Source organism: Prionailurus viverrinus, chromosome D3 (assembly GCF_022837055.1).
Source record: "Prionailurus viverrinus isolate Anna chromosome D3, UM_Priviv_1.0, whole genome shotgun sequence".
NCBI classification, from domain to species: Eukaryota; Metazoa; Chordata; class Mammalia; order Carnivora; family Felidae; genus Prionailurus; species Prionailurus viverrinus.
Window position 1 is genome coordinate 10,718,981 of NC_062572.1, and position 14,876 is coordinate 10,733,856.

Consider the following 14,876-nt stretch of genomic DNA (forward strand, 5'->3'; position numbering starts at 1 on the left):
TTTATAGTGGACATTTTTCAGTTTTAGGGTCCCGGATGGTCTGTATGCTTCCTGATTTCTCTGACTTCTTTTCCATTTTATAACGTGCATATACTGCCGTGAAGCTCACGAGAGACTATAAAACAATTTTGTCAGCAACCAAAAAAGACGAAGCAGGAAACCACACATCAGTTTTTTAATTATGATTTATCCCAGGCGAGGTATGAGTGTGGGTTGAAGTGCAGGAGTTTAACAGCACAGTCTGAAGACGTCCTTAAAGGTCTGACGTCCTTAAAGGACCAGAGGGTAGGTTTCCCGGTGGGAGGCGGGTTCGCTAGGCTAAGCCCCTCCCTTCCCAGGAAACGAAACTGACTCAGACAGCGGGCCGGACAGAGGTTAGCAGCTTCGAGAAGCCAGCTCCAAGAAGCCAGCTCCACCGCCACAGGCTCTGCTGTGCCTGCCCTGAGTATCATGTCGGGGTGGAACCTCAAAGACATCCCTGCCGGGAATCTGGACAAGTTCATCGAAGACTATCTCTTACCAGACACACGTTTTCGCAGGCAGGTCAGACAAGCCGTCCACATCATCTCCACTTTCCTGAAGGAGAGGTGTTTCCAAGATGCACCACACCCCGTGCGGGTGTCCAAAGTGGTCAAGGTGAGCCCAAGCCTGCTGGCCTGGGGAAGGGGTGGCTGAGTGGGCCAGAGTTCCCACAGAGACAGAGAGAGAGCAAAAGGTTCGGGTCTTCAGGGCAGGTGGTTTCTGACTTAGCCATAGCGAGCACATATGACCATAGCCTGTCAGAATAGGTTCTGGGGTGAGACCCTCCATCTGTGATTTTTTTTAATGCTTATTTTTAAAAGAGCACAGCGCGGGAGGGGCAGAGAAGGGGAGGGGACAGAGGATCTGAGGCAGGCTCTGCGCTGACGGCCGCGAACCCGATGCGGGGCTCGAACCCATGAAGCCGTGAGATCGTGACCTAAGCCGAAGCCAAGAGTCAGGTGCTCAACTGCCTGAGCCACCCAGGCGCCCCACTCCACCTGTAGCTTTTATTTTTTTTTTTAATTTTTTTTTCAACGTTTATTTATTTTTGGGACAGAGAGAGACAGAGCATGAACGGGGGAGGGGCAGAGAGAGAGGGAGACACAGAATCGGAAACAGGCTCCAGGCTCTGAGCCATCAGCCCAGAGCCCGACGCGCGGCTCGAACCCACGGACCGCGAGATCGTGACCTGGCTGAAGTCGGACGCTTAACCGACTGCGCCACCCAGGCGCCCCTCCACCTGTAGCTTTTAAACAAATGCCCTGACTGAAGCTTAGGAACCCTCATCCTCGGCCGCGTCCATTTCAGAGATAGGGAAACTGAGGCCCAGCTCTAGTAAACAATTTGCTGATTAGTGGCCAGGCCGGGGACTCACCATTTCTGCATTGTGTTTGTTTGTTTTTTCCTGACAAAATGACTTCCAGAGCCCCTCTCCAGCCAACAACAGCTAAATGTTCCGATGACTCTGTGTGGCTGAAAAGTTGTTGGTATTGCCCCCTGTAAAGTGTATACTCTGCAAAAACAGAGCTGGACAGCGCTCTGGGGTCCATAAAGGGGGTCCAGGCACCAGCTGTCTCCCCAGATGCTCAGCTTTTCAACGTCTGTGATAAACTAGCATTCTTTTTTTTTTTTAATTTTTTTAAGTTTATTTATTCTTTTTTTTTTAAGTTTTTTTTTTTTAACGTTTATTTATTTTTGAGACAGAGAGAGGCAGAGCATGAACGGGGGAGGGTCAGAGAGAGAGAGGGAGACACAGAATCTGAAACAGGCTCCAGGCTCCGAGCTGTCAGCACAGAGCCCGACGCGGGGCTTGAACTCACGGACCGTGAGATCATGACCTGAGCCGAAGTCGGCCGCTTAACCGACGGAGCCACCCAGGCGTCCCTAAGTTTATTTATTCTTGAGAGGGAGAGACAGAGCATGAGCAGGGGAGGGTCAGAGAGAGAGAGGGAGACACAGAATCTGAAACAGGCTCCAGGCTCTGAGCGGTCAGCACAGAACCCGACGCAGGGCTCGAACTCACAAACCGTGAGATGATGATCTGAGCCGAAGCCGGACGCTCAACAGACTGAGCCACCCAGGCACCCCCGCCCCGGGCCTTTTTTTTTTTTTTTTAATTTTTTAAAAATTAATTTATTCTTTTTGCTTGTTTTATTTTTTACATTCCACATGAGTGAATTCATACGGCATCTGTCTTTCTCCATCTGATGTATTTCACTTAGCATAATAATACCCTCTGGGTCCATCCTTGTTGCAAATAGCAAGATTTCATTCTTTTTTTATGGCTGAGTAACAGTCCTGTGTGTGTGTGTGTGTGTGTGTGTGTGTGTGTGTATACACATCTTCTTTATCCATTCGCCTGTGGATGGACCCTCGGGTTGCCTCCATAATTTGGCTATTGTAAATAATGCTGCAGTAAACATAAGACTGCATGTATCTTTTCAAATTAGTGTGTTCGTTTTCTTTGGGCAAAATACCCAATAGGGGGATTACTGGATACTATGGTATTTCTATTTTTAATGTTTTGAGAAACCTCCACAGCGTCTTCCACAGTGGCGGCGCTAATCTACATTCCCACCAACAGTGTGGGAGGGTTCCCTTTTCCCCCCATCCGCAATGGGGACTCACCATTTCTACAGTATCGTGAGCTGGTTAAGAGTATGAGTTTTGAGGGGCGCCCGGGTGGCTCAGTCGGCTGAGCATCTGACTCTCGATTTCGGCTCAGATCATGATCTCGGGCCCCGCATCGGGCTCTGCACTGACACCACGGAGCCTGCTTGGGATTCTCTCTCTCCCTCTCTCTCTCTCTCTCTCTCTCTCTCTCTCTGCCTCTCCCCAGCTTGCACACGTGTGCACACAGGTGCGTGCACTCTCTCAAAATAAATAAATAAACTTAAAAAAAAGAGAGAGTATAAATTTTGAAAGCAGATAGCACCTACTGGCTTTGAGCAAGTCATTTCACCTCTCTGTGCCTCAGTTTCCTCATCCATCATGCCCAGTGCCCTATCGGGCTGTATACAGATTAAGTAAAATAATGCATGTAGACCACCCAGCAAGGGCTGGTCTGCAGTCTGTAATAAGATAGTAAAGGACAGGGTGTAAAGAACACAGACTGGAGAAGGAGACAGCCGGGGTTTGAATTGTATCTGTGCCACCTACAAGCTGTGCCCCCCGGGCCGCTGCGTCACCTCTCTGAGCACCTGTTTCCCCATCTGTAAAGTGGGAGCTGGTAACAAGAGTGTGTAGGTCAGCCATAAGGCTGAGGGCATTATGGGAGTTAAGACCGGCGATCCCGGGGCGCCTGGGTGGCGCAGTCGGTTGACTTCAGCCAGGTCACGATCTCGCGGTCCGTGAGTTCGAGCCCCGCGTCAGGCTCTGGGCTGATGGCTCGGAGCCTGGAGCCTGTTTCCGATTCTGTGTCTCCCTCTCTCTCTGCCCCTCCCCCGTTCATGCTCTGTCTCTCTCTGTCCCAAAAATAAATAAACGCTGAAAAAAAAAAATTTAAGACTGGCGATGCCCTCAGATCAGTGGCTAATGCTCTAGAATGTTAGTGGCCGCTCTCATCATCTTCGTTCGGGAGGCCCTCCCTTCTCGGTAAATGTCCGTTCTCGTTCTCCTCATCTGTCGTAGGGTGGCTCTTCGGGCAAAGGCACGACCCTCAGAGGCCGATCCGACGCCGACCTCGTGGTCTTTCTGAGTAACCTCACAAGTTTTCAGGAGCAGCTTGACCACCGGGGAACGTTCATCCGGGAAATTAAGAGGCAGCTGGAAGCCTGTCAAGAAGAGGAAACGTTTGCAGTGCAGTTTGAAGTACAGAGTCTGCACTGGGAGAGGCCCCGGGCCCTGAGCTTTGTGCTCAGGTCCCCCCAGCTCCAGGAGGGGGTGGAGTTTGATGTCCTGCCTGCCTTTGACGTCCTGGGTGAGCGCTCACAGACGCAAGGGCTTTCCCCTCTGTCCCACCACAGGGCTGCTTTCTTTTTTCATATTTCAGAGCAGAACTTTCCCACAGTCGGAGAGTCTTACCGAGACGGGGCATCCCTTCGAAGGGGGTGGGTCGAGATCTTAGAACGGATCAGGTCACGACCGGCCACAGGAGCGACATTAAGTAGCAAATTGGCGCAATTTGGGGGCAAGACGTCCCTTACGGAACACCTTCTGGGCTGGCCGGCTCTACTTGTGGCAAAGTGTGTAAATTTTAGCTTTCTGAAAGGGAGGCAGTGTAGATCCAGCCTGCGGTCCGTACGTGAATTTCATCTATCACCCCAAACAGGAGGAAACCCTGCCAGACTTGTGCTGAGGGCTGGAGTCTATATCGACGACCCACAGCCGCGTTTGGACAGGAAGCAGAACCTCTCAGGGGCTCAGTTTCTGCATTCGGAAAGCTGGCAAAACCGTGCCACCTATGTCCTACTCTTAAGTATTGAGCGAGCATCCGCATTCAGCTGTCACACGGGGCCTGGCGCATAGTAGGTGTTCAAGAGTGTGAGTTCCCCAACCGTAGGCCGAGGCACCCCAGGACGCCACAGTGAAAACACTCACGGGGAGCACACGGAGTAGGTTAGATTTTAAGTTTTTGAGGGACACACAATGCCGTCTGGGGGACACCGCACGGACCACCACTGTTCAGTTGTAGACTGAGCCCCGTGCATGGAACTCCTCTTGGGCAGAGGGGACCCTTGGGGAAAATACTGAAACTCTAAAGGCACCGGGAAATGAGAAAGTTTGGGAATCTCTCCTTGTTGCCACGTCCGGTGTTGGGCGCAGGCATACGATGGTTACAAAAGAGATAAGAGGGGGAGAGAGAAGGGGAGGAAGGACGTGCCCGGCAGAGGGAACAGCACAAGCAAAGGACTGGAGATGAGAAAAGGGGAGGATGTGTGGGGGGAACTGGTGGACACTGAAGAGAGTGAGGGGAGGGAGGGAAGGGGGGAGGGAGGGAGTGGGGAGGGCGTGGAGGGCAGGGAAGGAGGGGGAGGGCAGAGAGGGAGTAGGGAGGGTGTGGAGGGCAGGGAAGGAGGGGGGAGGCAGGGAGGGAGTGGGGAGGGTGTGGAGGGCAGGGAAGGAGGGGGGAGGATGGGGGGCAGGGAGGGAGTGGGGAGGGTAGAGGGGGCAGGGGGGGAGTGGAGAGGGCAGGGAAGGAGTGAGCGGGAACTGAGCCAGGAGAGCTGATCCTGCGGAAACCTGCCTCCTTGGTCAAGGGTTTCTTCTGAACACAACAGAACAGCTGTGGGAGGGTTTCAAGTAGGGGAGTAACCTGGTCAGATTTGTGTTTTAGAAACCTAGTCCAACGGTAGCGTGGAGAATAGATGGGAAGAGAGGCACGACCGGAGTTTGGGAGACATTCAGTCAACAAGGATAAACACAGATTATCCATTGAGTGCCTACTGTGTACCAGGCACTGCTCCCTGGCCACGAATGAGCCAGACAAGGAACCTCTATCCTGGAGCCTGACATTAAGTATAGAAGCAAGATAAATGGAATGATGCCTGCAGAGTGATACGATGGAGAGCGACCGGGAGGTGGCAGGGGGAGGGCTTTTTGATGAGGGAGGGTTTCTGAGGAGGTGACGTCGTCGTCGTCGGAGCTGAGGGATGAGAAGGAGCCAACCATGGGAAGATCCAGGAAGAAGAAACAGCAAGTGCAAAGGTCCCGAGACAGGAGTGAGCTTGGCAGGTTTGAGGAAGAGAAAAAAGGCCCCAGGTAGGAGCGGCAGGGGAGCAAGGTAGGAGGTGAGATCCCACAAATTTCCTAGGCCACGGTGGAGATACTGGGTTTTATTCTAGATGTGGGAAGCAGGAAGCGGTGTGACCTGGTTTTGAAAGTCCTCTCTGGGTCGAGAGTGGGCTGTGGAGGAACCAGTGAGGAGGCTCACCTCGGGGTGAGGTGGGTTGGCAGAAGAGATGGGAGAAGGGAAGGCTGGGGACGGGCTTCGGGCCCCCTGGCTCGGCCCGTCGCCCTTTCTGCCGCACCCCACGGCCAGTGAGCCCCAGAGTGGCCGGACGAACATCAGAGATGCTAACATCTTAGAGTTACGTATGGCTTTGTCCCTAACAGGGCAGTGGACCAATACCTACAGACCTGACCCCAGAGTCTACATCAAGCTAATCCAAGAGTGCCAGGACCTGGACCTAGAGGGAGAGTTCTCCACCTGCTTCACAGAGCTGCAGCGAGACTTCCTGAGGCAGCGTCCGACCAAGGTGAAGAGCCTCATCCGCCTAGTGAAGCACTGGTACCAACTGGTAAGTTCCTTCTGTCTGGGGAGCTGAGGAGGAGGAGGAGGGAGAGAAGGAAGGGGGGCATGGAATAGAGGGAGGGGTGGAGGAGAGAGAGATGTGGGGAGGGGAGAAGGAGGAGGACCAGGAGAGGGAGGGGGGGTGGGGAGGGAGGGGAGAGGGGGAAGGGAGGGGGGGAGGAGGGAGAGAAGGAAGGGGGGCATGGAATAGAGGGAAGGGTGGAGGAGAGAGAGGTGTGGGGAGCGGAGAAGAGGGAGGAGATGAGGGAGAGAGGGGAGGGAGGAGAGGAGGGGGGAAGGGGAGGTGTCTCAGATCAGGAATCTGGAGCTCTCTCTTGTCCAGCGAGAGAGCAGACACAGAAATGAAGACGAGAGAGGCTAATTAATGTCTGGGGAGAGACGAGGGCCCCGAGCAGGGATTTCGTGTCCGTGTTTGTTGAGCGCTCAAGATCATACACACGTGGTGAATGTGCAGAAAACAATCAGATAGTAAAGCATGAACTTGTGTGTGTAAGAAGCAAAGAGTCTGGGGGGCGAGGGGCGTTCGAAGTTGTGGTCAGAGCACACTAGTGTGTCGGCGGCAGATGGAGAGTAGCTTCCTGTAGCAAGTTACTCGTGACCCTGTGACAATATCTCGCTAACTAACCTCGGGCGCTTTCACCCTGTGGCGCCGGCTTTCTGCCCTCAGCTTCGTTAGGTAAGTGTAAGGAATCCTTGAACCTATTTCCCACAGGGAGGGAGGGATGGGGCGAGGGAGAGGCGGGGATGTGTGGGGAAGGAGAGAAGGAGGAGGACGGGTTGGGTAGGAAGGGGGGAGACAGGTGCCAGGGGACCCAGGGTGTCACACTCCTCCCAGTCTTTCCCATCCCAACACGTGACAGCCCCATTCTGCCAGTTACTCTGGCCTGAACCGTACATCTACCTTGACCTCTTCACATGCACACCTCCATCCAACCAGTCAACAAATGGTGTTGGTCCTATTTTTAAAATATACCCGCAATTCATTTATTGTCAGCACTTCCATCGCTGTCGCCTGGGTCCCAGGCACCTTGCGAGGCTCCCGGGATCTGCCCTTGACCTCGCTGAACCCCCATGTCTGCCCTTCAGGCCATGCCGCCTCCCTTGTCGTTCCTCCAACAGCAAGACTCTGCTCCAGCCTTTGGACCTTTGCAGTTGCTTATGTGTTTGTTTAGTGTCTGTCTCTCCCGCTAAAAATGTACACGAAGGAAGGGGTTTGTGCGTTTTATTGAGTGCTGCGTCTCCGGAACCTAGAACAGCGCCTGGCACATAATAGGTGCTCAGTAAGTAATTGTTGAATAAATTAATGAATGCTATCACCACACATACACACACACACACACACACTTCTGTCTGCTCCCTGGCTGTCTGACCTTGAGCCATCAACTTAACCTCTCTGTGCTTCTTATTTTCTCATTTGCAAAGGGCAACGTGGCCTAACGTGACACGGTGCCTGGCACAGCCGATCCTCATGGATGTGGTTCCTTTGAGCCACTGCAAGAGCGCACATAATAAAAGTTAGCATGTAGTATGTGTTCATCTTGTCCAGGCTCATCATATTTAATCTTTTGTGGATGTGATACGCATTTCCATTTACTTTAAGACATCCTATATCTCACTTAATCTTCATGGTCATTCTGTGAGCTGAGCGAGGGGAGGTATCATTATCAAGCCTGTATTACCGGAGGAGTAAGAGTCAGATCGCTCTTTCAGCTAATAAGGAGCAGAACGAAGCCTTGAACTTGGGTCTTCCGACTGAAGACTTTGCCTGATAAGTAATATACATCTTATAATACACGTGTATATTCTTGGATGAGCAATTGGGTGAAAGAAAGCAATTAAGGATAACCTTCCTACTTGAAAAATTATCTTCAAGGCAAAGCAAGAAATCACGTATTTGCTAGACACCTGAAGTTTGCCGATCTAGGAAATTTGATCATGGAGCCTGAGCATTTTAGAACTTACAAAAGTGGTTCTCGACAAGTGTTAACACTGGCCCCAAGGACATTGAAAGTTCATGAGGATGCCTTTTGGTAACCATGGTGATCGGGGGCAAGGATGCTACTGACAATTAGTGGGAAGAAGCCAGGGATACTAACTGTTCTACGATGAACGAGATGGTCCTGCAAAAAATTGTCTCTTCCTCCCTCCCTCTCCTTTCCTGGAAAGCAATACAGGAAACTGGCCGTCCTTTAACCCCACTTACCACCACCATCACCATCTCCAACCCACATGCTACTTGTGTTGTATATTTCAAGTCTCTATATTTTCAAGGGCCGCAAAGCATTACTATTATTTTACAACATCAGTGCTCATTTTATCTATCCACATATTTACTACGCTCTTCACTGTCAGCTCTTTCCTACGTCTCTAACTGTCCCCCGGGGATCACGTTCCTTCTTCCTGAAGTATGTCCCCTTGGAGATTTTTTTGGTGACTGTCTTGTGATAATGAACTCTTAGTTTTTGTTTGCTTGAAAATGTCTTGATTCTACCTTCGTTGTCGATGGGTATTTTTGCCATATATTTGGCGGTCATTTCAGTACATGGAATACGTCACTCCTCCGTCTTCTGGTGTCACTAGTGACGAGTCAGTTGTCAGCCTAACCGTGGCCCCTTTGTAGGTAAACTGTCTGATTCCTCCGGCTGCATGTATATTTTTCTCTTTGTCTTCGATTTCGTTTCATTTCAACCTGAGGTGTCTTCATGATGATTCCTTTTTCACTTGTCCTGTTTGGAGTTCACTGGGATTCCTGAATCTGCCGATGGATCTCTTTCATCAGGTTTGGAAACTCTCAGCCATTCTCCTAAAATACTGTTTCTCTCTCTTCCTTGCCTCCTGGAACTCCAGTTAATGAATGTTAGACCTCATTCTGTCTTCCGTATCTTTATACTGTCTTCCATATTTTACATCTTTCTGTCTCTCCGTGCTTTTTTCCGGATAGTTCATTCTAATATACACTCCAACTCACTAATTTTCCCCAAACTGTGTCTAATTTGCTGTTGACTTATTAATTACAGTTATTATCGTTTTTTATACTATGATTTCTATTTTATTTATTTTCAAATATGCCATGCCACTTGTTACGGCTTCTAATTTTCTCTATTTCAAGCTCTTCATTTCTTTAAACACAATATTCCTAGTTATTTCAAAGTCTCTATCTGATCCTTCAATATTTACAGTTCTGTGGACTGGGACACCTGGGTGGCTCAGTCGGTTAAGTGTCCAACTCTCATTTTCGGCTCGGGTCGCGATCTCACAGTTTTGTGAGTTCGAGCCTCACATCGGGCTCTGCGCTGGCAGTGCAGATCCTGCTTGGGATTCTCTCTCCCTCTCTCCCTCTCTCTCTGCCCCTCCCCTGCTCACACTGTCTCTGTCTCTCTCAAAATAAATAAATGACCTTAGGGGCGCCTGGGTGGCGCAGTCGGTTAAGCGTCCGACTTCAGCCAGGTCACGATCTCGCGGTCCCGGAGTTCGAGCCCCGCATCAGGCTCTGGGCTGATGGCTCGAAGCCTGAAGCCTGTTTCCAATTCTGTGTCTCCCTCTCTCTCTGCCCCTCCCCCATTCATGCTCTGTCTCTCTCTGTCCCAAAAATAAATAAACGTTGAAAAAAAATTTAAAAAAAAAAAAAAAAAAAAAAAAAAATAAATGACCTTAAAAAAATTTTTTTGTAACTACTTTCCCTAAAAAAAAAAAAAAAAAAGTTCTGTGGACTTATTACTATTTTCCTCTTTCTTCTGCTGGTTATTACTCTTGGTTTCTCGTTTCCTCGTGTACCTGGTCATTTACGTGCAGGTCATGATACTTATAAATTCTTTGTGAAATCATTTGACGCTCTGGGTTAGCGATCTGACTCCAAAGGGACTTTTGTTTGGCTCTTAGGAACACTTCAAGTTCTTCCTCTCAGTTAATTGTCACAGTATCCGTTCGGGGTCGGTGGTGTTATTCCCCCTCACCTGGCAGGTAAGAATAACGAGGCTCCAAGGGTCTGAGTTGTCTTCTCGGAATCGGACACTGGTGGATCCCGGACTCGAACCCGCCTCACGCATAATCCAGAGCTCAAGCTCTTAACCAGGAGTCAGTAAAACTTTTCCAAATGCCTTAGGTAGTGACCATTTCAGACTCTGGGGGCTACGGACGTGGTCTCTGCCTCAACCAGCCAGCTACACACAGATGAATGGGCGTGGCTTTGGCTTCAAGGAAATGTTATTGACAAAAGCAGACGGCAGGCCGGATTTGGCCCTTGGGAGATGTGCTTTGTGCCACGACGACGGGACAAGCGCATGTTTCTGATGGTCTTTTCCCCCTCCTCAGTGCAAGGAGAAGCTTGGGAAGCCACTCCCACCCCAGTACGCCCTGGAGCTCCTGACCGTCTACGCCTGGGAGCGTGGGAACAAGCAGACAGATTTCAGCACCGCTCGGGGGTTCCAGACCGTCTTGGTATTGGTCCTGAACTACCGGGAGCTTTGCATCTACTGGACAAATTATTACGACTTTGAAAACCCTATCATTAAACAGTACCTGAGGAGACAGCTCAATAAATCCAGGTACCCTACACCTCCACGTGGGTCGGCTCCCCACAGAAAGGAACCCCTGGTGCCCTGTGGCACCTTGGAAGTGGGGGCGAGGGGGAGGGCTCCGTGCTCACGGATCATCTTCTCTGGCTCGTGCTGAGCATTTTGCGACTGCCCATCTGATTGAACCTACAGCCTCCCGCCCTGTGAGGCAGGCAGTATGTAGCCACTTTACAGGTGGGCAAACTGAGGTTCTGAGAAGTCAGGAGCTTGCCTGAACCTTAACAAAAACACGAGTAAAATTTCAACAGCTACAGCAACAATGCTCGTTGCCCCGAGGGATTAAGAGTTTGCGGCAAGACGAACGCATTCTGATATAGTAAGCAAAAAATTACGGTCCTTACGGCTAACGTGTACTGAACTCTTACTACGTTCCGAGTCCTGTGCGGAACATTCCCCACGTTCTGTCTCCACCCTCACATCATGTCCTATGAGACAGGTGTCCTCTGCTCTCCCCATTTCACAGATGAGGAAATCGGCTTAAAGAGGTCAACTGACCTGCCCAAGAGCAAACGACTAATAAAGGGCAGAAGGGAGATTCAAACCCAGGCCTGTCAGACCCAAGGGCCAGGCTTTTTCTCCCCTTGCCCACCACCCGCCACGGGGGGGGGGGGGGGGGGGGGCAGGACAGTCAGGACACGCCCCCAGGGGAACAGCGCCCCCCCACTCCCACCCTGAGTCCCAGCCTGGGCCAGGAGGCTCTCATCCCCCAGACACAGCCCTAACTCCTCACCTGTCCCTCTCTCACTGTTACTCTCCAGGCCTGTGATTCTGGACCCGGCTGACCCTACAGGAAACGTGGCCGGTAAAGACCGGTACAGCTGGCAGCGGCTGGCAGAAGAGGCCAGAGTCTGGCTGGGTTACCCATGCTTTACCAACAGGGATGGGTCTCCGGTGGTCTCGTGGAACGTGCAGGTGATTTGCGGCTTCCCCTCTGCTGTCCTTCCCTGCCCCCCACCTCCTCCACACCGTGTGGCGCATGCTGCTGGAGAACGTTCTCTCCAAAGAAGTGGCCTCTTGCTACCAGGGTCCCCTAGTCATACAGTTTCAGGATACGCTCCATTTTCTCCGTCATCTTAGCCCCGTTTCGCTGGGCTCCTGGGATTTGCATATCCCTTGTCCAGAGTTCATTCTTTTTTTTTTTTTTTTTTTTTTTACGTTTATTTATTTTTGAGACAGAGAGAGACAGAGCATGAACGGGGGAGGGTCAGAGAGAGAGGGAGACACAGAATCTGAAACAGGCTCCAGGCTCCGAGCTGTCAGCACAGAGCCCGACGCGGGGCTCGAACTCACGGACCGTGAGATCATGACCTGAGCCGAAGTTGGCCGCTTAACCGACTGAGCCACCCAGGCGCCCCCAGAGTTCATTCTTTAGTTACCACTACCCTGGCCGGAGGCAACTCTTCCAACAGCCCCCGTGGGCTCCTTCCTCTGCGAATAATAATAAACAATAACAGCCACCGTTTAGTGAATATTTGCTCTGGGCTCAGGTTCTGTCCCAAACGGATGGCTACATTATTTCATGAAAACAACACCCTTTGAGGCGTGTTTCCTACTCCCATCTTACCTATGAGAAGAGGGGCTCAGAGAGTCACCTGCTCAAGGACATTTAGCGCGGGAGCTCCCGCGGTGGAGCGGAGATCCAAAGTTGGTGGCTTCCAGTGCCAGGGCTCAGCCCGCCGTGCTCTGAGCGTCCCCACGCGTATCATCCCACACACGGGAGACTCCGCACTGCTGAGGGACGTGGGCGTGCCACACAGCCGGGAAGAGGCAGAAGTGCCTGAACTTGGATCTCTGCCCCACCCCCCACACCAGGGCCGTAGTCTTTCGCACAGCAGGTGACGTTGATGACCTTGTAGGTGGGTTCCCCGGGGAAGGAGTGTTTTAGGGGAGAACCATCGGAGCCAACAGGTGTGGAAAGGAGGGGGAGGAAGCAGGTGTGGGCGCAGGGAGAAGTCCAGCTGGGGGTGTGCCCCTATGTGAGTCTCGGCCAGCCCCTCCGTGGGGGAGTCCTGGGGCTCCGTGGCCTTCAGAGTTGCCCTGCCGCAGTCTGGGGTGGTCAGCCCTTTAGACCCCCCATGGACCAGTCCCTGAATGTGGGCAACTCAGGAATGGGCATCACCTTGGACACGGGGCTTTCTGCAGCCGAGGCGGCCCTGAAGGCCAGGAGTCTGTCTGCTGCCCACCTCCCCAGCAGCTGGGACTTGTTTGTCCGTCCTCCAGGGGGATCCGGGTGGCCTGTGACACTGTCAATGCTCACTGAGACCCAGTGCCAAGGGGCGAAGGATCAGCTCTGCAATGTGATCACGTGCTTTACCCTTTTAGCCTGAAGAAGACTATCCAAACGATTGGTTTACCTGTGAACACAGGACATATCAGTACCATGATTATGGATGGCGTCCTGCACCCTCTGAGAACCTCAGCACGGGCCTGGCAGCATCCATTCCCCAGAAGAAAGATGACTGGACGTGTGCCATCCTCTGAATGCCAGCCCATCTTCGGGGGAAGGGCTCCAGAATCATCCAGACCAGCCCCCTCATTTTGGAGGTGGGGGGAGTCCCTTGATCCAGATAGCAGAAGGCAGCCCCCAAAGCAGCGGTGAATGGGTGTCAGACTTCAGATCGGAATCCAGGTCTCCCGGCCCCCACTCTTCTCTCATTCGGTGGTCTTTCAACCCATCATAGATGACGTTCCCTGCAGCCCCACCCTACCCCAGCCTGACCTCTGACAATGTTCTCTGAGAGACAACCAGAGAGCCTTAACTGTATTCTGTCTTCCTAGTGGGAGAGTTCTAGTCCAATTTCTCGTCAATAACAATAAAAAGAACAGCAAATACCGTGTGTTGGATGTTTAGTCACTGCAAATCACACCATCGAGAAGTGTATCCGCGTATTATATGTGTGTATACATGAACCGATTCAACCGGAAACGTGTATTGGGTGCCTGCTGTGTGCCAAGCATTGTTCTGGATGCTGGGAACACGGCAATGAACAGAGCAGACGAAAAATCCCTGCCTCATAGACCGACGTTTGCATGGAACCTTGTAATAATTGGATCACTTTGGGTCCTTCTAATTTTCAATTACAAATAATCCTAGGACCAGCAGCTTTGATTCAGCCTCTGTCTACACTTCTGGTCATCTAGGAAAGTTTTTAGAACTGCCCTGTCTGATGCGGTAGCTTCCAGACACATGTGGCTGTTATGCCCTTGAACCGCAGCCGGTCCAAATCGAGGTATGCTGCGAGTGAGTAATTCACATACCTGGTCTCAGAGACTTAGTACACACACACGAACAGAAGAATGTCACATGCCTGACAACTGATAATTTTTAAAATTTGTTTAAATGTTTATTTATTTTGAGAGAGAGAGAGAGAGAGAGAGAGCATGAGTGAGGGAGGGCAGAGAGAGAGGGAGACACAGAATATGAAGCAGGCTCCAGGCTCCAAGCTGTCAGCACAGAACCCAATGTGGGGCTTGAACCCACAAACGTCATTTCTTTTTCATGACATTATTTGGTTATTGTCTTTAACATTAGCAAAGTAAAGAAATCATTAGAACGAAGGGAAGGAAGGGAGGGAAGAAAGGAGGGAGGGAAGGGGGAAGGAAGAAAGAAAGAAAGAAAAACACTCCACGGTCCCTTCCGCCAACCTGTGAACACTTGGGACCTGTCTCTTCAGCCTTGTCTCTGACTCTCCCTGTCTCCCTGTGTATGTGGTGTTTTTATAAAAATGGGATTCTACTCCCTACCTGGTTTTGTTACCTGCTTTGTCACATGTATCCTAATTATCACTATGCTGAGTAGGAAATTTGGGCTATCACATATAATGGCTGCATTGCACTATACCATAATTAAGTGGATAATCCACTCGTGTCATCTTTTTCTTTTTTTGGAGAGAAAAAAGTAAAACTGTCTTTATGCACAGACTGTGTGATTGCTTATGTAGAGAGCTGGTGGAATCTTCAGAAAGCTACTAAAATTAACAAATGAACTCCGCGAGGTTGCAAGATACAAGCCAACGTACAAAATTATT

The 14,876-nt window shown here is 51.1% G+C and overlaps 1 protein-coding gene across 1 annotated transcript; it reads left to right on the forward strand.

Annotated features, from left to right (window-relative positions):
- Positions 1-350: 350 nt before the first annotated feature.
- Positions 351-13,678, forward strand: OAS1 (2'-5'-oligoadenylate synthetase 1). The gene is made up of 6 exons (XM_047828700.1): positions 351-636; positions 3,652-3,940; positions 6,076-6,260; positions 10,586-10,818; positions 11,607-11,760; positions 13,171-13,678. The coding sequence occupies exons 1-6, from the start codon at positions 451-453 to the stop codon at positions 13,327-13,329; spliced, it is 1,206 nt and encodes a 401-aa protein (XP_047684656.1). The 5' UTR covers positions 351-450; the 3' UTR covers positions 13,330-13,678.
- Positions 13,679-14,876: the final 1,198 nt, after the last annotated feature.

Coding starts and splice junctions, on each gene's coding strand:
- OAS1 (XM_047828700.1), top strand. CDS start 451: ATGTCGGGGTGGAACCTCAAAGACATCCCTGCCGGGAATCTGGACAAG. Junction 637..3,651: donor GGGTGTCCAAAGTGGTCAAG/GTGAGCCCAAGC, acceptor CATCTGTCGTAG/GGTGGCTCTTCGGGCAAAGG. Junction 3,941..6,075: donor GCCTGCCTTTGACGTCCTGG/GTGAGCGCTCAC, acceptor TGTCCCTAACAG/GGCAGTGGACCAATACCTAC.